This window comes from Falco punctatus, assembly GCF_963210335.1.
Source record: "Falco punctatus genome assembly, chromosome: 20".
NCBI lineage: Eukaryota > Metazoa > Chordata > Aves > Falconiformes > Falconidae > Falco > Falco punctatus.
The window spans coordinates 92554-117674 of NC_137600.1; the positions used below are offsets into that span (position 1 = coordinate 92554).

General features: G+C 56.5%; 1 protein-coding gene across 9 annotated transcripts in view; it reads left to right on the forward strand.

Moving 5' to 3' along the window:
• Position 1: 1 nt before the first annotated feature.
• Positions 2-25121, forward strand: part of OGDH (oxoglutarate dehydrogenase) — a 36435-nt gene continuing 11315 nt past the window's right edge. The window contains exons 1-6 of one of the 9 annotated variants that reach the window (XM_080370445.1): positions 2-20; positions 4984-5232; positions 12080-12268; positions 16971-17073; positions 21999-22043; positions 24480-24595. In XM_080370445.1, coding sequence (XP_080226571.1) covers positions 5011-5232; positions 12080-12268; positions 16971-17073; positions 21999-22043; positions 24480-24595 — 675 coding nt within the window. In that variant the 5' untranslated portion in view covers positions 2-20; positions 4984-5010. Of the gene's footprint in view, positions 21-1807; positions 1918-4983; positions 5233-12079; positions 12269-16750; positions 16872-16970; positions 17074-21998; positions 22044-24479; positions 24596-25121 lie in introns of those variants that run through there. The other 8 variants (XM_080370446.1, XM_080370444.1, XM_080370448.1 and 5 more) reach the window with 8 other exon arrangements.

Sequence of the window (25121 nt, forward strand, 5' to 3'; positions counted from 1 at the left end):
GGGATTGCCCAGTTCCTCTGGTGAGACTGGGAGGGCTGGGGGGCTGCCTTCCCCCACGCAGTGCTGTGGGGCTGAGTGAGGGGCTGGGTGTGGGGCAGAGCGGGGGGGGTGCTCTGGGGTTGGCATGTGGGGCAGAGCAGGGGCGATGCTCTGGGGATGGCGTGGAGCAGAGCAGGGGGGGGTGCTCCAGGGTTGGCATGTGGGGCAGAGCAGGGGGGGGGTGCTCCAGGGTTGGCATGTGGGGCAGAGCAGGGGGGGGTGCTCCAGGGTTGGCATGTGGGGCAGAGCAGGGGGGGGTGCTCCAGGGTTGGCATGTGGGGCGGAGCAGGGGCGATGCTCTGGGGATGGTGTGGGGCAGAGCGGGGGCGATGCTCCGGGGATAGTGTGGGGCACAGCAGGGGTGATGCTTCAGGGTTGGTATGTGGGGCAGAGCAGGGGGGATGTCTGGGGTCAAGGTGTGGGGCTGGTGCTTGTGTGCTGGCCCTTGGCGGCCAGGCTGACCCAGCAGGGACTGTACCAGCCCCATCCCACGGGGGCCACGATGACGTCCACCCTCGTCATAGCTGGGGACCGCGGCTGCCCCAGAAGGGCCAGTGGTGCAAGCGCTGCCATTCCACAATTTCCCCACAGCTTCATCCTGCAGTGGCAGGGCTCTGCCACACCTCCTGTCCCTACCACCCCAGTATCAGATGGCACAGGACCCTGCTGTCCCCTTGGTCCCTTGTGCCGACCCATGCCACTCTGGGGACGTGGCTTTTGGGGACGCCATGCCCTTGAGGCCATTCCTTGTCACCGTGCTGCCGTACACCCCACTCCGCAGGACACCTCGCATTCTGCCGGGGTGCTGGCGGTTGCGCCATGCCGGCCGGGCCAGGGCTGTGCATGGCTGGGCTTGTGTGGCCGTGGGCTGTTGAGGTGTTTTCCTGGTGCCCGTTTCACTTCCCGAAAGTGCTGCCCGGCGCTGCGTGGCTCCTCGGCGCGGGGCTGGCGCGGCTATGACTCAGCTGGCAGGAAATTGCCAGGAGCCCCTGAACCCCCGGGGCACCCCCCACCCGCCCAGCCCCGGTGCCCCACGGGGCAAGGTCCGCCACGCGGGGATGCCCTGGAAGGCCTGAAGTCCTCCATGCCACGGGGTCCTTCCCAGCACGGTGGGGCTCTGCAGGCTCTGGCGGGGGTCCCCGGGCCATACTGGGGGTCCTCAGGCTATGGCGGGTGTCCCCAGGCCGTACCGGGGTCCCCGGGCAAACTGGGGGTCCCCGGGCCATACTGGGGGTTCCTGGGCCCATACTGGGAGTCCTCAGGGTATGGCGAGTGTCCCCAGGCCGTACCGGGGTCCCCGGGCCATACTGGGGGTTCCTGGGCCCATACTGGGAGTCCACAGGCTATGGCGGGTGTCCCCAGGCCGTACCGGGGTCCCCGGGCCATACTGGGGGTTCCTGGGCCCATACTGGGAGTCCACAGGCTATGGCGAGTGTCCCCAGGCCGTACTGGGGTCCCCGGGCAAACTGGGGGTTCCTGGGCCCATACTGGGAGTCCTCAGGGTATGGCGAGTGTCCCCAGGCCGTACCGGGGTCCCCGGGCCATACTGGGGGTTCCTGGGCCATACTGGGAGCCCTCAGGCTATGGCGAGTGTCCCCAGGCCGTACCGGGGTCCCCGGGCAAAACTAGGGGTCCCCGGGCTGTGGCGGCAGTCCCTGAGCCGTACCGGGGTCACCGCCCCCAGCGCCGAGGCCCGGTGCGAGAGCGGCCCCGCCCCCGCCGCCCCCGGGGTTCCTCCTGGCCCGGCCCGCGGCGGCGCATGCGCACCGGGCGCGCTCGGGGGCGGGGCGGGGCGAGCGGTGACGCAGGAACGGGCGGGGCGGCGGCCGGGGCCCGCTGTCAGAGCCGGGACAACGAGCGGGGCGCACGGACGTGCCGGTGGGTGCCGCGGGCGGGCCGGGTGGCGTGTCGGGGCCGGGCCGGGCCGGGCCGGCCCTGGCGGGGGGCGGGCCGGGCCGGGGGCGGCGGGCGCGGGGCGGCGGGCGCGGGGGACAGCGGCCGCTCCCCGGTGTCCTTGGCGCCGCCGCCCGGGCGCCTCGGGGCGGGGGGAAGAGGCGGGCCTGCCGCTAGACGGGCAGCCCGGAGCGGCCAATGGGACGGCGGCTCGGCGCCTCGCACCGCTCCTATAGGCGGCAGGGGCGCCAAGCCCGGGCGGCGGCGGCGGGCGCTGATTGGCGGGCCCGGGCCCGGCAGCGCGGGCCGCGCGCGGTGGCGGGGCGTCACGCGCCCCTTTCCCGCCTCTACGTGTTGCTTTCCCCCTCCCCCCCGCCCTGTGCTCGGGGTGCCCGGTGCCGCCCGGTGCGGGCGCCCCCACCTGCGGGGCCTCTCGGGGCGGCCTCGGGGTGCCGGCGCTGCGGGGGTCGGCGGTGCTGCCTCCCCAGAGGGGCAGCGGCGGCCCCGGCCCGGGGGCGCCCGGTGCTGGAGCGGCTCGGCCGCCAGCCGCGGCCCCGCGCCGGCCCAGCTGCTTGCTCTGACGCTGCGTCTGTTGTGCTAACGCAGACCCGAGCGCAGCTCCTCGGTACGTCGGGCAGGTGCCGGGGGTGCCGCCCGCCGGGGGCCGCATTTAGCACCTTAATCTGCTCAGTGCCGCTCCCAGCCGTTAACCGGTTGCAACGGTCCTGTTGTTTGATCTCTCGATGAAGTCTGGGTTGTGATCCGACTGCGGCCACGAGGGCCCGGCCTGCACGCCCGGGCTTCCCCTCCTCAGCCCTGCTGCGGCTGTAGCTGTGTGTGCGGTCGCCAGCGGCCCCTGCACCGGTAACCGGGCTCGCTTTCCTACGCCCCGGCTCCCGGCTGTGCTTTGCATTACCCGGGAAGCGCCCCTGCTCCGGGCTTCCCCTGCTCTGCCTCACGGCACGGGCTCCCGCGCCTGCAGCCAGCCAGCCCCTTCTGCCAGAGGCCCCTCTGGTTCAGCTGCTCCGGGTGATTCCCTGGCCGGAGCCCCCCGTTCTCCAGAGAGGTCACCGGGACGCTGCGAGCGGCGGTACGAAACCAGACACCGAAGCCGGAGGGGCCACCTACGTGCCCGTGTGCTGACGCCCAGTTCAGTCGACTCCCTAAAATACCTGTTTGTGTTTTGCTGCTTAACTCTGAGGAGGGTAAGCTGGGAAAAGATCTCGTGCTGCCGCGCTTGCTGTCCTGCGCCTGCCTGCCTTTTCTTGCCTGTTACGGGCCTGCTTTGGCTGCGGGCAGAATTGAGCAGGCAGGGCAGAAGGGGCGAGGGGGCTTCCTTTTTTCCCTTGGGTGAATCTGTGTAACACCTTGGCTGAATTAGAGTGATCCCGGGTCTTCTTCAGGCTCTTTGGACCAAAACCTTACGTTTTGAAGCAGGAAGCGTAGCTGCTGCTGTGTCAGGTCGCCAGAACTAGATTCAGCAAGGCAAACCTGGCAGCCTGGCTGATGAAACGCCAGTCACAAAGGTGTATGTTTTTCTCTAGTCTGCCATGCAACTTCATTTTAATCTGGTGAACACACGGTAGCTGCTTTGACATTGGGCTGCTGCTTGTTAAACTGGTTGGGGTTATGGAAACTGGCCAGCTGGGTCACGTCCAGCCTCGGGTCCTGCCTCTGGCAGAAGTCGCTGGGTGGAAAGGGCAGCTGCGAGAAGAGCTGGCTCCAAGCGCCAGCGCTTCCCTTGAGGTGATCTTGCCTCGGTGCTTTCTCTTGAGCTGTGGCTGCTGGTTGGACGTGCGTAAGGAGGAGCGTGGTTAACCTCAGGCCTCCCTGTCCACGCAGGGCTGCACCTCACCAAGAGCTACAAAGTGGACGTTGCAGGGGGGGACCTCTGAGAAGGTCCCTTGCCAGCTCCGGGTTGCTTCTCTGGGTTCTCTGGGCAGGGGGAGAGCCCCTTTCTGGGTCTTTCGGCTGCATTGACCTTCTTGGGTCTGAACTTTTAAGGAGAAGCGATGAAGTGGTCTGTCGTGGAGCCCACGTCCCAAGTGCTTTGTACCACCGTACCTCTGCTTTGCATAGACAGCTTCTTCCCCATAGACAGTTTGTTCCCCGCTTTATACTGATGCATATAATGCAAACCGGTGAGAAGAAAACCTTGGCCAAGCAGAGTGGTCACGGGGTGAGTAACGCAGCAAGAATCGAAGCCAAGACCTTCCACCTGGGTGAGAGAAAAAGCTTCTGTGCTGGGTTGACGTGATAGGAGTTGCCCTCCGTCTTGCGCAGACCTGGAGGAGCACGCCCTGCTAGATTTGTTGAGCTGGATGTGACAGAAAACGTGACATTAAGATCCAGCTGGTAACAATTTTTTTCCAGTGCCTTTCTGGGCATAGTGCTTTAAAGTGCTTTTCTTCAAACTCATATGATGTCCCTGCGAATGGGAAGTTGAAGGGCTAAAGTGTCCAGCTCCTGCTGAAATCTGAGAGGATTTTCTGGTTTAAAGCAAACAAAAAGAGGATTCTCAGACGAAGAATCAAAAAATCAAAAGAAGTCAAAGAATACTTCATGGATTCATTAGTGAAAAAGCAGTAGATGTTGCTGGCCAGGAGCTCAAGAGGGAAGCGCTGGGGGAACCTGATACCTTACACTTAATCCGGGCCGTGTTTCACCATCCAACATGCCTTATTTTGTACAAAGGTGCTGATATAAAAAGGTGCAGGTGGTTTTGACGTGCAGTGGCTTGTTTGAGACCGGTGTTGGATGCCCCACCAAGCAAATCTGCTTTAACGGTCAGGGGAGATGACGGTGCCATGCCAGGAGCGATGGAGGAGGCAGACGCGGTTGTGCCGACTGTCTTGAGCGGAAACTGTTTCTCGGCTGTTGGGGACTTCACTGGGGTGGGGCAGGTGCAGATGGATTAATCTGTATTAAAAATTAATCCTAAGGTCAGTTCTTCGTGCTCAGGGTTGACGGCGGGTGGAGGGGGTGTGTGTGTCTCTGTTCTGTGCTCTCTTGCAATAATTTCTAAGCCACTTTTCCCTTCTGTCCCAACAGGAACTTGTGTGAGGCGACAGGACAAACATGCTTAACTTAAGGACTTGTGCAGCAAAGCTGAGGCCGTTGACGGCCTCGCAGACTGTAAAGACAATTTCCCAACACAGGCCGGCAGCACCCAGGACGTTTCAGCAGATCAGGTGCTACAGCGCACCGGTGGCTGCCGAGCCATTTTTGAGTGGGACTAGTTCAAACTATGTGGAGGAAATGTATTATGCTTGGCTGGAAAACCCCAAAAGTGTACATAAGGTAAGGAGCAACCTCGCCAGGAGATCACCCTCACATCTGTGTGTGTGTGTGTCTGAGCAGGGGGTTCGGGTAAGTGCACGCATCCCAAGGAGGACTGAATTCAGCTGGAGGGGCTGGATGGTTGTGGATGATCCTTTTGCTGCTTTGGTGGAAAGAAACCTAAGCGATTCCTTGAGCAAGAGCCAAGAGGAGCTTCTCCGTTCAAGAGGGAACACCGAGGGCTTGTGGGACGTGGGCATCATCCTGGATCACAAGCAGATACAAGGAGTGCCTTCTGCTGGGAATCCACCTTTAATGAGCTCCCAGTGCTTTTTTTTTTTTTTTTTTTTTTTTTTTTTTTTTTTTTTTTTTTTGACCAGCTCTGATGGCTCATCAGGAGAGTTTATTCTGGAGCAGAGGATGGGGTGGGGGGGTGCAGGGAGGGTATTTTTCACACCTTGACTAGCAAAAATGCTTCAGGCGTGGGTGGTGTTACATGTCGGGGTAGACGGGGCCGTAGCTAAGCTTGTGCTTTGAGCTTGTGTGTGTAAAGCCAGACGGGTGATCTGCAGCCTAGGGAGGGGACTGGGTCTGGAGGCCAGAGGAATTCCCACCAGCAGCTCCTGAACTTAAAACTGGGGAGCCAGCCTGGCTGTGGGCAGTACTTGCAGGGGTCTGTCTTGATCTGAATTAGTGAAGCTCCCCCAGCGCGGTGAAGGGCAACTCTTCAATGTGGAGTCCCGCAGGTGAGGGCTCAGCTGGGAAGAGAATTTCTGAAACCCATCTCTGTTTTCCCCATTCCCAGTGTTTCACAAGGAAAGTGTTCTAGTGACTAAGTCTCAACATTACCCAGGGGATTTTTAAGACAGTTTCATACGTGTCCTGATGTAGAGCAGGCGTTTTCTTTATGCAGCAGCACACGAGCAGCCTGCGAACCAGGACGCGATGGTTAAATGAGCAGTCAGGGGTGAGTAAGGAATCTCATGCCCCAGTGCTTGCATCAGCGTTGAGTATGTTTTCAACGGCACCAACCCTGTGCACCCAAAACACGCAGCCTGTAGGGTGCTATAAAGGCTTTACCGTAGGATCAAAGCTGAAATGTTCACAAACAAGGGTGTCTTGGTGCTTCTTTCAAGGCAAACAGCAGGTAGCTGAGCCAAGCAATACAGACTCAGAAGACACGAAGTATGTTTGTTTGGGTTGTGCCCTTTGTCAAACAGTGACATGAAAGCTACCCAAGCACGTGCACATGGTGCAACGCAGTCCTTCAGAGGCAGGGTATTGAGTTAAAAGCCATGAATCTAAATGACGTAGTCTAATTTAAAAATGAGGGAGGGTTACACCACGCTTCTCCCACTGGCGGGCACAGTTGTGTCTCTGGCAAAGAGTCTTTGTGGTTTGATACTGGCTGTTAGATCTTACAGACCCTGCTCAGTCTTGAATGATGCTCTGAGTGGATGTGAGAGTAAACATCAGGACTCACCAGGGCAGCTGGCAGGGAACCGTGGCTGGGTGCTGAGGCTGGACCTCTGGATCTCTTCTGGTCTTGTCTCCTCTTTAATGTGGCTCCTGTAGCTTTGTCAGCTTGTCTATAGGTAGGCAGTGCACGCAGTGCTGCGTGGGAGTCCTTGTGCATGCTCGGCTGAAGAAATAGGAGCATTTAGGTTGGAAGGAGCCTTGGGGCCTCTACCCCAGCATGGCTGTCTTGGAGGTGGCATCTGGCTTCATGGCTAGACCAGGTCACCTGGGGGCCTTGTGCAGCCAAGTTCTGAGCACCCACAAGGGTGGACCTCCCACCACATTTCCAGGCCCCCAGTCCCGTGTTTGTGGTGAAGTGTGTATTAGTCACTCCTGGAAATCAGCGTCCCTGGAAGTATTTTTAAGTGCTCAGAGAGCAGTGCAGGAGCTGACAAGATTTTTGCCTCCGCTGCAGCTGGAAATGGTTTGTGACAGCAGGAAAATTGGTGTCACGTGAGAATGAAATGCCAATGAAAATGAAATGGGGTCGTATCATTGCCAGGAAGCGAACCTGACACTGACAATATAAAACCCCAAGTCTTACGGACTGCTTTTTGAACAAAATGAAGCTGGCCCCCTGCTTGGCAGAAAGGGCGTTGGGCCAGGGAGATCGGACTAGGTGACCTTGGAAAGTCCCTTCGAGCCCAAACCATTCTGTGATCCTGTGAAATCCAGCTCCCGGTCCCACAGCTTCTGGTGGGGTTAATACCTGAGCTGGCGCGGACTTTGCTGTTGCTCCCTGATGTACTTGGCCCTCACGCGTGACTCATGGCTCCTGGGTGGATCCCACCTCGTTCCAGTGACCCCTTTACCAAGGTCCCTTCCCAGCTCCTGGCTTCGCCCCTTTCTCCTCTCTGCACTTTTTCCTGGCTCACCCTGTCCCCGCTGGGACGCTGAGCCGCCGTGGTGGGATCGGTGCTGCAGCTGTGCCTGGTCTCGGCCCGTGAGCAGTCCCCGCCGGCCTGCGTCCCCTCTGGCGTGACGCTGAAGCAGCGGTGGAGCGCGTCACCCCTGTCACTGATAAAGCGTTGGCTTCCGTCCCGTTGGATGTAGGGTCAGATCCAAGGGTGGAGTTCACCGAAAAGCTGGGCTGTCACACGGGCCTGGCTGCCGCTTGCCTGTTCCGTGCACAGAGAGGGACCGGCTGCTCCTCGCCCTCGTTCTGCTGACGGGGTGAGACCTTCAGCCAGGGAAGAGCTGGAGTGTCTTTGCTGTTGTCACCAAAAACCTGAGACCTCCAGCCAGCATGAGTGTCCCAGCTGAGCAAAATGAATTCCCTTCCTGCATGCAGATGCTGGTGTTTTAAACTGCAGGATATACCTCAGTGCTTGTTTAGAGTAGGGAAGATTTAAAAAAAAACAAAACCAAAAAAACCCCACAAAACCCGCTATTTTAGGTTTGGGTTTTTTTCTGCATGCAGTCCTTCAGCTGAACTCCAGTTTCTGAGTCTGGTGGGCAGAGCTGGCGAAGGAGGAGGTGAGGGTGCGGGGCCAGTGCCAGTGGGCTGCCAGAGGGTCGGTGCTGCTCGTTCCTGGGACTGCTTCCCGGGGCAGCGGGGATGCCGCCCTCCTGCCCCCACGCTGCCAACTCAGGTGTGGGGCTGGCTGCTAGCGATGCTTGGCACAGCCCACGCCGTCTCCTCAGGACCCCGAGTAACTTGCTTGCTTGAGGGTAGATGGCTGGAGAGCTGCAGATAGGCGATACCTGCAGTCAGACCTCCGTGACGAGTTTAGCCTTCCTACAGGGCAGCCCCAGTGCGTAGGATGAACTTGGTAAAGGGCGACAGCTCTCCCCTTAGGTATGTACATCGAGCGGTCTTTAACGTGGACTTCTTAGTACACCGCTGTTTTGATTTTTATATTGAAAGTGGCTGTATGACCGTAACGTGTGTGGACCGTGCTGTGTAACCCCGCCACGAGTGCAGGAGCCTGCAGTCTTCAGCGAGGCCAGACCCCCATGCCCGGCCACGGGAGGTGCCTTCCCTGCGTTCTCCGCAGCCGTGCTGGCAGGCAGGGTCCGAGCCTGGATCTGGTAGGAGTGTTGCCTGAGAGTCTGAAACATTTGGGTTTTGTTACCCATCTTCAAAAGCGAGCGCCTCAGAGAACCGAAGGTCCTTGTTGGTGTTGATAAGGGACAAGACGATGTGCAGAGCACGAACTGATCGATCGCTGCTGGACCACCTATGCTCGGCAAGGGCTGCCTGCTGTAAATTTGGTTTGAGCTCCTCCTCTTCCAGCTCTAAGCTCTGAATGTTCCTCCTCTTCTCGCTGCTAAAGCAGGAGGTGCTCCCTGGCTTGCTGACCGTGTAGAGTGGGTCTGGGTGATGCTTTCCGTGCCCTGGAGTCAGCAGCAGGAGAAGGAGCAGGGGTGCAGCCTGGGCTCTAGGCAGGGGCTGTGTCTCCCCTGCGCATCTCAGCCCGCTGCACCCCCAGCCCACCCTGAGGTGGCTTGCAGCGGATGGAAGATGTCGCCCTCCTCTGCCTGCCCGACCTCCGAGCTGGCTTTGTGGCGGAGGCTGGGACATCTGAGCCTGTGCCCTTCTCCGAGAAGAGTCTGATAAATGAAGTGAAAGGTGCTGGTTTCTCCTGGAGAGCTGCTCTGGGGCTGTTCTCAGCAGAGAAGCCTGGGGTGAGCTCCGCTGGCAGAGCCAAGCTCAGAATCCCTCTGGGCTACCCGGGCTTTGCTGGGGCAGCTGGCTCTCCCGCCTGGCTTCGCCGGCGCAGGAGCAGCGGCACAGAAGAGCGCTGGGAAAGCTGCGCCGGGCTGATGCCTTGTGCTGTGGCTGTGGTGGGATGTGGCCGCGGGACGGTCACAGCAGGGACCTGGGGCTGGTGGTATTCAGCGTGCTGAGACCTGGGAGCTGCCTGTAGGCTTGGGCGCTGGGGAGGTGCTGGCTTTGGTGAAGTGGTAGCAATGAGGTGCTCAAAAATCTGAGCTTGGAGCTGGAGGAGTTCTTGCAGGGCTGCCGTGGGCAGAGAGGGAATAACGTGCTGGATTAAGGCAAAGATCTCCTTCTCGTGATACAGCAGGATGGTGCTGAGGGGGCTGTTCAGCCTCTCCCACGGGATACGTGAGCTCCAGAGGCACCGCCATGGGTCACCAGCAACCCCTGGGACGGCCCTTGAATACTCTTGAACGCAGAACTGCATCAGCAGCTTGAAAGCTGACATTTTTATAGCGCTTACCAGGGCCACAGCCTTCACTGGGGGCAAAGCCTGCAGCCAGGTAGCCTGGGAACTTCTGTAATTCCGTTGGGCAGGAAAGCATTTAGCAAAAGTGCCTGAGCTGACCGAGCCGGCGCTGCACCTTGTTTGGAGAGCTTCAAATGAATTTTTCTTTCAAAACAGAAGCAAACTGCATCTCCAAGAGGTTAATATTGGTAAATGTCAGCAGGGAGGAGGTCACAAAGGCAACACCTCTGCCTCCTGGCTCTGTCCCCAGCACTGCTGTCGGCCCCTCCTGGGGCTAGCAGGTGCTCCCTTTCTCTTGCCTGTCTTTATCTTCCAGTTTGTTAAACAACCCTGAACCACCGAGCAAAGCAGCTAGCCTGATCCCTCCCCATCTGAAGGGCACCGAGCCTGTCCCCGGGGTGCTCGTCCTTCTTGCTGGCAGGCTTCTGGGGCAGCCCTGAGCTCTGAGGCTGAGGGAGGGACTTGGGCTGCTCTCACCAGTGGCCAGCAGTAAAGATTGTACAAAAAGCAGCTCTCCCTCTTTTCCTGTCGAAATTTCCTTTAGCAGACAGCGATCAGAATGAGGTTGGGTGTTTTCTGATTTTGCTTCTTGGTTTGTGGGTTGTTTTTTTTTTCTTCCTTTGGGGAAGCTGTTGTTTATCAATTATTGTGCCAAATTGTTCCACGTTTCATTTATGCTCCTCCAGCGTGACCCGTTTCTAAATTTACTCACCTTGCAGAGCCGTGTCATGGGGCGTCTGGGTAGGTCCAGGCTGTAAATAGCTTCCTGGGGCATGTGATGGGTGCTGCAGCTGGAGGAGCTCCAGCAAAAGGGGAGAGCGGGTGTTCCTTCGGCGAAGATCAGGTTCTCAGTCCCCTCCACCCTGCTACCAAGGTGCAAAGCTGCTTTTTTTGCCCCAAACCCCCACTAGAGCTGCTCTCGTGGCTCTTGTTGACTCGGTTGACATGTGCTGGGGCTGGCTGGGCAGCACTGTGCGCGGCGCTGCGTTGCTGAGGTTGGGTTAGGTGCTCCCCGCGGGCACAAGGTCTGAGGGTGCGCAGGGACCTGAGTGCTGGGCTCTTGCTCCCAGTCAGTGGAGAGACCCTCGGGCTGAACCCAGCGCACAGATCTGACGGGCTTTGCTGTAGCTGGCACCTCGGTACGTGTGGGCAGGCAGGTGCTGCTCCACCTTGGCCCTGTCCTTTGCTGTCGGTCAGTAGCGTGTAGGAAGCAGCAGGGGTGACAGTGTGATGGAGGCCCTGGCCTGGACCTTGCTGTGCTGGTCTCTCCCCTGCCCCAGGTCCGTTGCTGCCTCTCCAAGTAGATGGATTACCTTGAGTTTGGCCTGGGACATTTGTGAGCTCTTCAGGCAGGGCTGGTAAATCCCACCAAGTTACATCAAGTCTGTTGAGGGCTTTTTAGGGAGTTTTTGCTTTGTTGTCTTAACACCTGGAAATACACATCTGCAGAGGGGAACAGCAGCAGAGGTGATACCTGCCTCGCTAAGGGCACAGGAGAGCTGGCATGGGAGTATCCACATAGCGCTGGCATTGGCATTGCTGGAAGGGTGGGGGGAAAGCTGAAGAGGGGACAGAAAAAGAAAAAAGCCGTTGCTGGCTGAGGGCTCTACAGCACAGCTTATGCGGGGACTTGGGTCTCAAGCCATTTAGACAAAGGAAAAGAGGAAGAGGTGCATTTGACTACAAGGCAAAAATACTTTCCAGAAAATATTGTGGGTATTCAGAGGGCAGTCTCCTGCCCTGTAGAAAAGGGAAGAAGAGCCTGAAGACCAGGCTGGGGCTCGTTGCTCACAGTAGTGATTTTGAGAGCCAAGCTAGGGGTGTCACCCATGTCCTGTCCTGAGCTGTGCTGCTCAGGGGCCTGGGGCAGGGGCTCTGGGGACAGTCTCATCCTAAAAGAAACAATCCAGATGGATGAGAAGTAAGACAATGGTGTAACTGGAATAGTGGGAGAGCTTTAGGGCTCTCCTGCCCCAGGCAGGTGGGTGTCTTTGGCAGCAGCTATATGGTGCTGGGGCACGGGGGAGGAGGCAGCTCTGCCCCCCAGGAATTGTGCTCCCTGCTTTGGCAATACTGCTGAGACCCCAGTAACCTTGAGTGAGGATGTGTTTGAGTCACAGGTAATGACCCTCTTGCCTCTCTTCTTTCCCTTTTCCTAGTCATGGGACATCTTCTTTCGCAACGCCAATGCTGGAGCTGCTCCAGGCACTGCTTACCAAAGCCCCCCTCCGCTGAGTACCAGCCTTTCCGTGCTGTCCCAAGCGCAGTTCCTGGGTCAAGCACAGCCCAACGTAGATAAACTGGTGGAGGACCATCTCGCAGTGCAATCTCTCATCAGAGCTTATCAGGTAAAGAGACTGACTTTGTGCGGAGGAGGAGCATGCCCTCTGTAGAGGGGCGTGCAGTGGCTGCAGGGGGCTGGGGTTAGTGTGGCTGATGCATGTGTTTTGCATGAAGAGCATGCAGGATGCGTGCTGGATGCAGGATGCGTGCTGGATGCAGGATGCGTGCTGGATGCAGGATGCGTGCTGGATGCAGGTTGCGTGCTGCGCTGCCTGGATTTTAATAGGAGCTGCTGATCTGTTGGGGCAGAAGCTCAGCTGTTGCTTTGCTGAACAATAGGAAGGTTAAAGCTATCGTCACCCAAACAGAGCAATTACAGTGGCAGGGAGGGGGTGGTCCTCTCCTCACAGGGTGATTTGCTGGCCTCCGGAACGATGCCTCTGTGCTGTGGGCTCCTGCCATGCCCAACAGTGGCGCGGGACGCACACCCTGCTTGCCCCATGTTGCTGCGAGAACTTCTGAGGTCCTAAGATAAAAGTTCAGAAAATGTTCCCTTGTGATTTGTGGCACGGAAGAGGGCTGTGGTGCCGCTGGGCCTTTCAGGAGAAACAAGTTTTGAGCAGGAAGGAAGCACCCTCTGGCTAGGGGATGGCCAGCCAATTTTAACTGAAGAGAACATCTGTTAAATACATGTGGTTGCACCCTGGTTTGTCAGGCGCGGGGGCTCCAATTTGGGCTGCCGTGTGAAGTTCTAACAAACCCGGATGCTGTGGAGGTGTGACCGTGGTCTTCTCACCCATTCCTGTGAAAAAGCACCCGCTGCAGGTTGTGTTCCTGCTCAGGTACAGGGAAAATTCAACAGTCTGCTGCTGAACAACAGCGTGAATTCAACAAATTGCTGCAGTTAAGGCAAAAACTGCAGCACTGCACAAGTCCAAAGGCCTGCCCAGCCTTGGCCTTGCTCTCCGGCTTGAAGAAGGTGCCCCTGCCCTGCCCGCCTTCACCGCTGAGGTGCCGACATCAATGCTGGGGCACTGCCGTGCTTTTCTGTAAGAAGGGGAAGCTGGGACCTGTTTGTGAGGACCTGCTTCTTTCCTCGTGGCTGATTTCATGGGAGGTGACCACCCTGCCGCTCTCCAGTCCGGGCGGATCCTGGCGAGCTGTTTCTAAAGGCCGTGCGGCTCTCGCTGCTGGAACAAGCGGGCAGATACCGAGTTCAAACTGGTGTGGTTGGAGGCAGCGGCTCCAGGTCAGCGGTTTGAACAAAAGATCTGTAACCTCTTCTGCATTCCCATCGCTTCTTCAGTCTCCAAACGACACCACTGGGAGGTGGTTGCTCTTGGATGTATTTTTCTAAGCTGTCTGCAGTGAGAAGTTCACCTCCCTTCCTACCCCGGTGTCACCACAGGGCTGTGGCTGCAGTGGGGTGTCCAGGCGGGGAAGTTCAGTGCAGTGTAGGGAGGTAGAGAGGAGTGGGAAGGCAGGAGGAAGTCCTGCCTGTGCGGGTAAACTGCTTAAACCACCAGGCAATTAATTTCGTAATTGGATCGAGCTGGATTGTCCCTGTAATCATAGGTGAGCAGTGACCGACCCACTGCAGCGTCAGCAGTGGCTTCTTAATTGTAGCTGTGGTTGCATGTCCAAGTCATTGTTTCTTGTAGAATGGTGTGTGTCGGAAGGGACCTTAAAGATCATCTAGTTCCAAGCCCACTACCGTGGGCAGGGACCCCTCCCCCCAGCCCAGGGTGCCCCCAGCCCCGTCCAGCCGGGCCCTGGGCACTGCCAGGGATGGGGCACCCACAGCTGCTCTGGGCAGCCCGGGCCAGCGCCTCGCCGCCCTCACAGTAAAGAATTTCTTCCTAATATCTAAGCTAAATCTGCCCTCTTTCAGTTTAAAACCATTACCCCTCATCCTATCACTATACTCCCTGATGAAGCATCGCTCCACATCTTTGCTGAAGCCCCCTGTAGGCACTGGAAGCTGCTTTAAAGTCTCCCTGGAGCCTTCTCTCCTCTAGGCCAAGCAATCCCAACTCTCCCAGGCTGTCCTTTTAAGAGGTGCTCCAGCCCCCTGATCATCTTCATGGCCTCCTCTGGACTCATTCCAACAGGGCCATGTCCTTCTGGTGTTGGGGGTCCCCGAGCTGGAGGCAGCACTGCAGAACGGAGTCTGCAGTCTCCCCAGAATGGAGCAGAGGGGAGAGTCACTGCCCTCAACCTGCTGGTCGCACTTCTTTGGCCACAGCCCAGGACATGCTTGGCTTTCTGGGCTGTGAGCACATGTTGCTGGCTTGCAGTCAGTTTTTCATCCACCAGTACCCCTAAGTCCTCTCCACAGGGCTCAATCCAGTTGTCCCCCAGCCTGTATCTGCTCCAGCCTGGTGCAGAACCTTGCACTTGGCCTTGTTGAACCTCATGAGGTTTACACAGACCCACCTTTCTAGCCTGTCCAGGTCCCTCTGGATGGTATCCCTTCCCTCTTAAATATCCACACACACACACACACACAGAGATATATGTTTATGTATTTATATATAATATATATAAATATAAACATCCTTAAACATCTCTTGGCTCTTGTTCACTCCTTTGTCTCCAAGGGCACTTTCCCAAGGGATCCATGCACTAGCACCCTAATTAGCCAAAAGTTTGCCTGTCTGAAGTTTAGGGTCCTGACTCCACTTGTTACCCGTCCTTTACCGCTCAAGACTGAGAATTCCATCAGGATGTGGTTGTGGCCACCCAGGCTGCCTCCAATCCTGACTTCTCCAGTAAGTTATTCTCCTGCATTAGGGAGCAACAGGTCCAGCAGTGCCTCTCCTCTGGTCGGGCTCTCCATCATCTCTACTAGGAAGTTGTCCTCAACGTGCTCCAGTAGTTTCCCGGACTGCTTGCAGTCTGCTGCGCCTCTTTTCTAGCAGATACCTGGGTGGTTGAAGTCCCCTGTCACGATCAGAGCCTACGAGCGTGATGCTTCCTGCAGAGATCTGCTGTGGTCTTTTTTTTTTGCATTGGGCTTCTTGTTTCGGCTTGTGTTGCATGTGGAGAATAACGAGCAGCATGGCTCCTATGGGGGAAGAGGCCATCTCCTTGCTCCCACACCCATTTGAGCTTTTGCTGTGTACCTGCAGACTGCTGAGTTGACCTCAAAGCTACCGGTCACCCTCAGATCAAAGCTGTTTGCTGGACAAAGTGTCCTCCTGGTCCCGGTGAGAGCATCCTGGCTATGGGGATCAGGCTGGTGAGCTTGCGTCCTGCCAGCTGCTAAGTGATGGGCTAGCCCCAGCGCTTTGTTGCCAGATGGACAAGCAAAAAGTTCCCAGACAAAGCTGGTCCAGAAGAAGAGCTTTCCACACAGCCACCGGTGTGCAGGGGCACGCTGTCGTCAGGCCCTGCAGCGAGCATGTGGGGTTCGGGGCTTTCTTGGTTTGCTGTAACGTCTATGGCTGATTCCAGGCTCTGGCTGGTGAAGCCACAAAAATTCTTTCCTGAAGTACCCTTGAGATACTCAGAATAGGAATGCTTTTCTGGTAAATAAGGTCGGATCAGGATGTCCGATTTGTACAAGGGGTTTAGTAATCCCCATGGATGCAAGTGCTTTTTCTAACTGGTAACAGACCTGATGACCGGGAGGATCACTGTCACAGTGCAAAGAAGGCACCGCGCCCTGTACCATGGCAGCAGTGTTTCCTGCCCCGCTCCCAGCGTAGCTGAGCCTGAAGCTTCAAGAAAGAGCAGGAGCTGTCAAGAAATAAAACTGTGGATTGCCCACGTGTGGTGCTGGCCACTGAGGTGAATTCAGTTTGCCCAGCAAGATGCGCTGGGGTCTGTCTGCGGGCACCTTCTCCTGTGAAGGCGAGAAGCAGAACTCCTCGTTACCTCTCATTGTTCCCTGGCTTCTGATGTGGATTCAAACCCAGTGTGGTGACTCCTGACCTGACTGGCGCCACTGGGAGCCACCAGGGCTCTTGGTGCCAAAGCTCTTTGGTGTTTCTGCACCTGCCTCTTCCCAGAAGAGGGCTCCCAGTCCTGCCGTAGGCTCCTCTCTCCAAAATGCTGACCTTTAATAGCACAGACAGGCAGATGTTCCTCAGACACGTTCCTCTGCCTTTTCGGGAGCTACTGCTGGTGGTGATGCTTGTTTTCTCTGCCGTGTTGGCAGAATCTGCCAAAATCTGGAAGATTGCCTCTTCGTTTCTGTGATGCTTAGGAAGAAACCATTGGTGTGGAGTTACTGCACCTGTAGAGAGCAGGTGCTGGGGTTGGACACTGGGAAAGCGGTGGGGGACCCTCAGACCTCAGTTCTGGAAGGTCTCTGCTGTGGAGGAGATCGCTGTCCCTCTGCCTGCCCCGCTGAAGTCTGGCTTCAGGCGGAGGAGAGCGGTCGCAGCAGCTGGAGACACTCACACCTACTTGCTGTAGCTGAAAGTAGAAATCGGGGTGGCTCTGCAGAAGATGTAAAGAGGAGATTGCATGTTTTTGGTTTTTTTTTTTTAAGGAACGTCTTTTCAATTAACTTAATGACTAATCTGTGTTGTTGCTTCCAGGTCAGGGGTCATCACATTGCAAAGCTTGATCCTCTCGGCATTAGTTGTGTAAATTTTGATGATGCGCCAGTAACTGTTTCTCCAAACGTCGGTGAGAATTACTCTGCAAATTAATTATAATGTAATTTAACTTTTTTACCCCTCCCCTCTTTTGTTTTTCTCCCTTTCCCCTCTCCCTCTTGGTACCTGTTCTCCTTTCCATTCCTGGCCCATTTCATAGATTCGAGGGCATCATGTAGCACAACTCGACCCACTGGGCATCTTGGATGCAGATCTGGACTCCTCCCTTCCAGCTGATCTTATCACATCCACAGACAAACTGGGTGAGGGCTTTGAGAGCAGTTAGTGCTGCATTGCTTGAGCTCCTCTCTCTTTCACAGCTTTGTACGTAGATCGCTTCACCGGTAAGGGGGGAAAGGTCTTAAGTTTCCTTAGTAATGATCACTCTAAATTTAGAGCCGGCGGGGCGCCGAATTAATTATGTCCCTGAACTCACTCATCCAGGGGTGGAAGCAATTGCATCTTCTGGAAATGTGAAGCAGAGAGAGGTTTTGTGTTGGTGAGAGCTGGAGGTCTGTTCCCTCAGCTCCTCTTGCTGCTCTTGGGGGCCCCGGGAGCTGGGGGGAATGGGCTAGCTTTGTCTCTGCAGGGCTGAGAAGTGCCTCTTGGTGTGCCCCTGCAACGATGCTCGGCCCTCCTTTGCTCCCAGCTTGCCACAGCATTGGTAAATCCCTTAATTGCCCCCTTTTTCCAAGACTGAGCTATGAGTCCCTGCCAGTGATCATAACAAGGAAGCTTTGGGATGCATTCCCGTCCAAGTAGAGAAGTGGAAATCCCAGTGCCTTCGAGCGAAAGATGCATGAGTGTTGCACAGAAGTGTGTGTGGTGCCTAGGACTTGAAATCCTAGTCTGAAAGTGCTTAAACTCAGCACCTGCCAACATGCTTTAGATTTGATCTCTATAGTATGCTGCCATTCTTCTAGCTAGAACGAGGTTGTGGCGCTGAGCTCTTCCACCTTGCTGGTGCTTTCCAAGGGTCATTACCCTGGCACTGTGAGTGCTCGAGAGGCATGCTTCTAACTTAGAGCAGCAGTGATGATTACTAACCTCGCACAGCTGAAACAGCCGATCAGAGCGTACGGTGCATGTAAATGATCTTGATTCCTTGTTCAGCTGCCAGCACAGGGACACCCACCCTGGACCTGCTGGACCCTCGTGTAGGATTATGTGTACTGGGAGTTGTAGGGAAGGATTAGGTTTTTTCAGTTGTCCCAGCTCGCTGGATGATGGGGAAGCTGCTTCATCCCGAGGTCTGGACTTCTGACATGCTTGTCTGGAGGACCAAGCCCTGGCTGTGCCTCAGGAGCTGGCTGGCTCTGGGTTGGAGCAAGCCCTGTGCCTGGGGAGATTTTGATGGGAAGAGGCGGTGAGATGATGGCCGTGGACCCAGGCGCAGGAGAGGACATGTGCTCGTAGTTGGTGCTGCGAGGGGAGCAGGGAGACTTTTTTTAGGTGACTTGGAAGCCAGTCCCAGTGGCCAGGGAGAAGGCGGCGTGAGGGGAACCTTTTTTAGCTCAGAGTTTTTGGCCAGTGCTCCAGTGCTGTGGGCACTACGATCCTTCTGAATCACAGTAACAGAGAGCCCTGAAGCCCTGTGCCTGTTGGATGTGTTTCCCTTTTGAGAGGAAAGCAGGGTCTGCATGAAACCCAGAGCCGGACGGCTGCAAGTGGTAGCAGTGACTGCTCTCCCTTACGAGAAAAGGGAGCTGGGTGTGGGGAGCAGTTACCATGCCGATCAGTAAGTCATAGACTCACAGGGTGCTCTGGGGTGGAAGGGACTTCCAGAGTCCCTCCTAGTCCAACCCCTCTGCCACGAGCAGGGACGTTTTCACTAGATCAGGTCGCTCAAAGGCCCGTCCAAGCTGGCCTTGAACTCTGCCAGGGATGGGGCACCCGCAACTTCTCCGGGCAACCTGTGCCAGCACCTCACCAGCCTCACCGTAAACACTCCTCCTTTATTTACGTCCAATCTAAACCGGCCCTCTTTCAGCTTCAAAGCCTCGCCCCTTGTCCCGTCACTACAGGCCCCCGTGAAGTCTCTCCACATCTTTCTCGTAAGCCCCGTTGCACACCAAAAGGCCGCGGTGAGGTGTTTGTGGAGCCTTCTCCAGGCTGAACACCTCCAACTCACTCAGCCTTTCGGCACAGGAGAGGGGTTCCAGCCCTGCGATCATTTCCGTGGCCGCCTCTGGACCTGCTCCAGCAGGTCCTTGTCTGTCTTGTGCTGGGGACCCCAGAGCTGGATGCAGAGCACCATGTGGAGTCTCGAGAGAGGGGAGCAGAGAGGAAGAATCCCTTCCCCGTACCTGTTGGCCGCGCTTCTTTGGATGCAGCCCAGGATGTGTTTGGCTTTATGGGCTGCAAGGGCACGCTGCTGTCTCATGTCCAATTTGTCACCCACCAGCATCTCCAGGTGCTTCTCTGCAGGACCGCTCTCCATCCATCCACCCATCCATCTGTCCGTGCGTCCATCTGTCCATTCCCCAGTCTGTGCTGGGACTGGAGATTGCCCCGATCCTTGCACTTGGCCCTGTTGAACTGCATAAACGTCACATGGGCCCACTCCTCCAGCCTGCCGAGGTCCCTCTGGATGGCATCCCTTCCCTCAAGTCTTACGGACTGTACCACTCAGCTTGGTGTCACCTGCAACCGGGCAGAGGGCGCTGTCAATCCCGCTGTCCCCGCTAATCAAGACATTAAACCGTATTGGTCCCAGTATGGACCCTTGAGGGACACTGCTCCTTGCTTGTTTCCACTTTGTGACGTTGAAGTCACAGGGCTGCTTCAATGGCAAATGCCAGTTCAGAGGGCTTTTCTTCTGCTTTGAGGCTGTGGTTCCTCTGAAGCAAGGTGTGCTCCAGCAGCATCCTTGCTGCAGAGGAAGGAGAGCCCAAAGTGACCCAAGAGCAGGTCCTCTCTTGGAGCCCCAACTGCAGAGCTGGGCTGACAGCATCGTCAGCTGTAACAGAATCCAGGTCCAGCGATACAAGCTCCATTTTTCCTGTTCCTCCTGGGTGAGCGGTCATGAGCCCAGCAGCGTGACCCGGTTGGGCTCCCCGCGGTGGAAGGAGTTCAGGCATGGCTGGTCTGTGGGCATCAGCTGGAAGAGAATCTCGGCCTGCGACCTCCGTGTCTGAGCCAAGCGTTGTTTCATTTTGGTTCCTTTGTGGCTTTCATACCAACGTGTCTGTCATTGCAGTTCCTGGTGTTGGTTGAATTACCAGGAATCCGTGAATTCGTTGGAAATAATGAGTCCTGGAAACAAGCTATGCTGCTATCAGCCACTAGCTCATGCTGGGGGTGTGTCTCGTGGTAGGACTCAAATGGCTGGCTATGTCCAGCCAAAGGAGGCTTTATTATCTTGCTGTAAGTATTATTTATACTGAATACTTTCCTCTGGTCTTCTTATCCTGGAAAGCCTCGTCTGGTCAGTCTTAGAATACAACTTGGCAAATGTAGCTTGCAAACTGTGCTTAGCGTGAGGGGAAGAGAGCGGCGCTGGTGCGGAGCGTGGGCAGAGCTCCGGCCGAGCCCAAGGTCGGGTGTTGCTGGCTTGTGGCAGAGAAAGCCAATTTCTAAGCAGATCCTGCTGGCTTATTTTGCTTTGAAAGAGTATTTCTTAAGACTTGACAGAGCAGTTAATAACAGGAGTGGTTTTGAAACTTGGAAACGATCTTGTTTCCTCTTTCTGAGCAGTGAAATCCTTAAAGGTCAGCTTTTGTGGTGCAAGTTCTACTGCCAGCAGCTTAAACCATGGCCCAGCACCGCTGTAATTCAAAGGAGCTGCATGGGTAATCTCAGAAATTGATCTTTCTTCTCAGTTGCCTTTTGTTTAGCAACTGGTTTGTGTCTGGTTTGCAAGCTCTCTTTGGATTAAGCAGTGTGAGCTTTGGAGAAAATGTAAAGGGGAGAAAGCTTCCCTGGGGGTACTCGGTCTGACAAGTGGTGGGGCTGGAGCCACCAAATTCCTCTTTCTCTTGTCTTTTCCATTTGAAAAAAAAAAACCAAACCCAAACCAAAACCCAAAAGTCATCTCATCCTGGTTTTCTGCTGCAGCTGATCTGGCATGGTAAGTGGTGTCAAACAAGGACAGGATGACTGCAGGAACTTGACGTGACCTGTTCAAGGAAATAATAGCTTGGCACACTGAAATCCAGGTGGTGCATGGAAGGCAGTGTGTGTCTGAGTGTCTGTCCGTCTGTCTGTCTCTCTGTGGAAGGCAGCTGCTCGTGCCTCTTGCCCAGTGGAATGGAAGGAAATAGTCCTCCAGCTTGGGAAGAGCCAGGCAAGCCCTGCTGGGAGATGCGCTGGGAGCACCGCCACCTCCCCTTTCCCCAGCTGGAGACCTTACTACCCAAACATCTCACCTAAACGTGGGATTTTCCCCCGCTGACTGAAAGGAGAAGTGTGTTCAAAGCATTTCTTGTAACCCAGGTGAGATTGAGGCACTTGGGTCACCTAACCTAGCCGGGAGGCACAGCTCCAGTGAGGCGCGCTGCCCGCCACTCCGGCAGCCCTGCCTGCATCCGGCACGGTGCGCCGGCGCTCCCGCCTGTGCTGAGCATGCTCGAGCAATGATGGCATCCTGCGTGCCTGCCTCGGTGCTGGTCTTCCTCGTTAACGGCCTGCTCATTAACACCCTGATCCCCTTCCTGCCTGTGTGTAGGCAGTAGCGGTGCCTCCTTGGGGGTGACCTTGAAATCTGGTTAGCGAGGAGCAGAGCGAAACCCTCTGGGAGCAGATGTTGCCGGGAGGCGTCTCGCCGCTCTGTGGCGGATAGCGCTGCCCTTGACGCAGCTTGTTGGGAAGGTGCTTTTTGGTCGTAGCAGGTGAAGACGCCGTGGTGGGCGGTCTCCCTCTGTCATCCGAGGGGTGCACGTGACAGGAGATCTCAAACCATGCAGCTCAACTGCTCCCCAGTGTCTGATGCCCCCCATTCCTCTCCCTGCCCCTCCCTCCTCTCACCAGACTTTCCACCGGGATTTCTTTTCCGCCTGGCGCGTAGTCGTCCTCCATCCCAACCCTTTTGCCTCTGATGGTTTTTGACTGTATTTGAAATACTGTATTTTTTTGACTTGTGCTTTCCATGACTAGTTCTCACAGTTCCAGGTTTGTTTTTTTTTTTACTAACTTTGACTGCGTCTCTCTGTCTTCTCCCTTTCTGCACCCCCTTCCCTACCCACCCCAGATCTCGCAGTGTTCAAGGAGCGGCTGAGAGTGTTAACAGTAGGAGGTATGCAATTAATGAGCCTTTAACCCTCTGGAGTGCAGGACTCTCTTTGAATAGGTTATTCTGGGCATGAACCAAGCTGATAAAGCGGACCCCTCCCGTCTCACACCACTCTTGACTTTTGTAACATGCTTATTTTTAATTTGTCCCGCTAAAAGTCTTGATGTAGGTGCTTGGTTAGTGATGCTTCACCTGTAGAGATCCCCAATGTAGAGCCTTGCTGGCCTTTTCCGTACTGTGTGTTTGCATGCCTAGCTTGCTAGACTACACATTTTGTTGTGAACGTTCATTTTACAAGGCCTCAATCTCCCCAATTGGTTCAAGTCTCCTAAAAATCCAAGCTGTCTTCTGACTCTGCCCTGGTTTTGTCATGGTGAAAATTTGGCCGCTCATCGCTAGCCTCCCCTCCCGTCTGATGGTATCGCTGCCTATAAATACTGAGCACTGTCAAAAAAAGGCTGGCAGGCTGCAGCAAAGCAGAAGCAGAGATGCTTAGAGCCCTGGAAACTCCTGCAAAATCTGATACCCGCTCCCCCCCCCCCGGAGCGTGCCTGAATCTTCAAACCGGCACGGCAGAGCGAGCCGGAGCCCTGTGCTGCAGGGTGGGAGCCACAGCAAGTTACATGAAGCTTCCCTGAAACCTGCAACCAGCGGTTTCTCTGGGATGGTGCGTACTAACGCCACCTCTCCCCAGGGCTTCTCTTTGCCTAGGAGCCACAGAGAAGTCCTGGAGACATGGGGCCAAACCCGCGGCGGCTGCCGGCTGCGGCTCGAGGCTTGCAGGCACCACCGCTCTGGAGCTGAGCTCCCCGGGCTCCAGCTTAATTCCTTTCCCTGGCGCTGGCAGTGCCCGGGAGGGTCGTGTGGGCAGAGCAGGGGATGGGCGGCAGTGGCAACCAGGAAAACCTCTGCTCCAGGCTTGCTGTGGGTGTTCCCAGCCGCCGGCAAGCGCTGTGCGTGAGGCTGCACAGGGACGAGCGGTGGCCAGCCCCATCCTCAGCTCATCCCCTGCTCCTGACCAGAGAGCGAGGGCCAGACTCTTTTTAAGGTGAAGTTCAAGGAGGGCCAGCCCAGGAGGGTCTGATTTTTGCCTCCCTTTGCTCAGAGGAAGGTGGGTTACGCTGCCCTGCAGCGCTTGCAGGTGGCATCCCCTGTGCCCTCCCTGCAGGAGCCCCCGGCTGGGGCATTGGGTGGCGTGAAGGGAGCCGGGAGGAGCGGTGGCAGCTGCCTCCTCTGTGGCTCCGGCCCTGGGTTAGAAAATGCCCTGAACCCTGGCTCTGCGGGGGGCAGGGAGCAGGAGCCCGAGAAGGGCTTCAGGGCTGTGGGCCAGCAGCGGGCAGCTCTGCTCGCCCGCCCCTTCCAGCCAGACTCCTGCTTCCCGAGGGTCCTGGGACGGCCCTTCCCGGCTCCGCTTCTGCCTTGCTGCATCAGCCCAGCGAGTCCATTGCCGCTGCTCCTCCGTGCCTCAGTTTCCCCAAAGACAACCGTGAGTGTCAGCGGGTGCTGAGGCACCTCCGATGGCTTTGGGGTGCTGTGGAGCTGCTGCGGGCCCTGGCAGGGCCCTGCCGACGCTGTTGCAGCCGTGGGTGGTGTCGGGGCCTGTCTGCAGCTCTACAGCTCGATGCTCAGCTCTGAGCACTGCTCAGCACCTTCTCCAGGCACAGCCCAGCCCCCCGCAGCCCCACCTGCTGCAAGCAGCAGCCACCTACACACCACCAGGTGCCAGGACCTAGAAGGAGGGAGTTTGCTGAGCAGAGCTAGGCTAAACCCCTAATTGAGAGGCTGTTAATTGGGTGAGGGGGTATCTGGGCACCAAAACCCCTGAGGGGCCAGCTGGCTGCCCTGCTGCTGGGCTGAGCTATTCAGGAGAGTCCGTCATCGCAGAGCCCTGATGCCGTTTTCTCTCTTTCGCTTCTCTCTTTCTCTCTCTCTCCCTCTTTGGGGTTTGTCTGTTTTAACCGTTTCCTTCTCTTGCGTTGACTCTTCATTTTTAATTCCCACCATGTGGTGACACCTCTGTTGTGCTCGGTGACTCCTCTTCAATTCCTGTTCCCGTTCTCTCCCCTCTGTTACGATTTGTGGTGTATTTTTTGTGTTCTTGGGGCTACAAACTTCCTGACTCTTACCCTGGATTTTAATTGCTGGTTTACCTGCACATACATATACATATACATACGTATATTGCTTTGTGTTTTCATTTCCTGCGTTACCTTTCATGATAACCTTGTTCTGTGCTCAATGTCTTTTTGTTTCATTATGGCTTGGATTTTATCTGTATAAACCTCCCTCATGCTTATTTTTGGTTTTATGCTGCCTTTTTTGTCCCTTCCCCACCTCTCCCAATTGCACCCGGTCCCTGCGTGACGGTGTCCCCCCCCATCCCCCTTCCTTCCTTTTCTCTCTTGCTTTCGCTTGTCCCACCCGTGAAAAATCCTGCAGGCTTTTACGGGCTGGATGAGTCTGACCTCGACAAGGTCTTCCACTTGCCCACAACCACTTTCATCGGTGGAAACGAATCGGCTCTTCCGCTCCGTGAGATCATCCGTCGGCTGGAGGTGAGGAGGGCAGGGGGGGCTCTGCCAGACCTGTGTGCAGATGGGGCTGGGGCAGAGTAGTTGCTTTTTGAAGGTCCTGGGTCCTGCTGCTGCCCGCAGCCTGGGCCAACCTGCAGGTCTTAAGCCTTTCACGTTGGGAGCTGCTCCTCGGTGCTTGCCCCGCTTTTGCCAGCTGCCCCATGTTACCTGTTCACCTCCGATCACCTCCAGCTTCATGCTGCATTGGGGCAACGTATTTGCTCTGCCCAAGGTGGAACAAATCCCAGGCAGCTGAACCGTTCATTTATTGAAACCTCTCCAGCTGCTTTCGAGTTGAAAGCAGCAAACTGTGCTGGGAGAGCACAGGAGCGGGCTGGAGGAGGAGGCTGCCCTGCGTGGTGGCCTCTTGGAGGGTCTGGGTGCAGGAGGAGCTCCAACCTGGGGCTGGGGCTTCCACCTCTTGCAGCCAGTTCCCCTTTCCTGCCAAATTTCATATCCTATTCTGCCTGGTCTGAGAGCGCAGACAGCTCTCAGGCAAGCTGCGGAC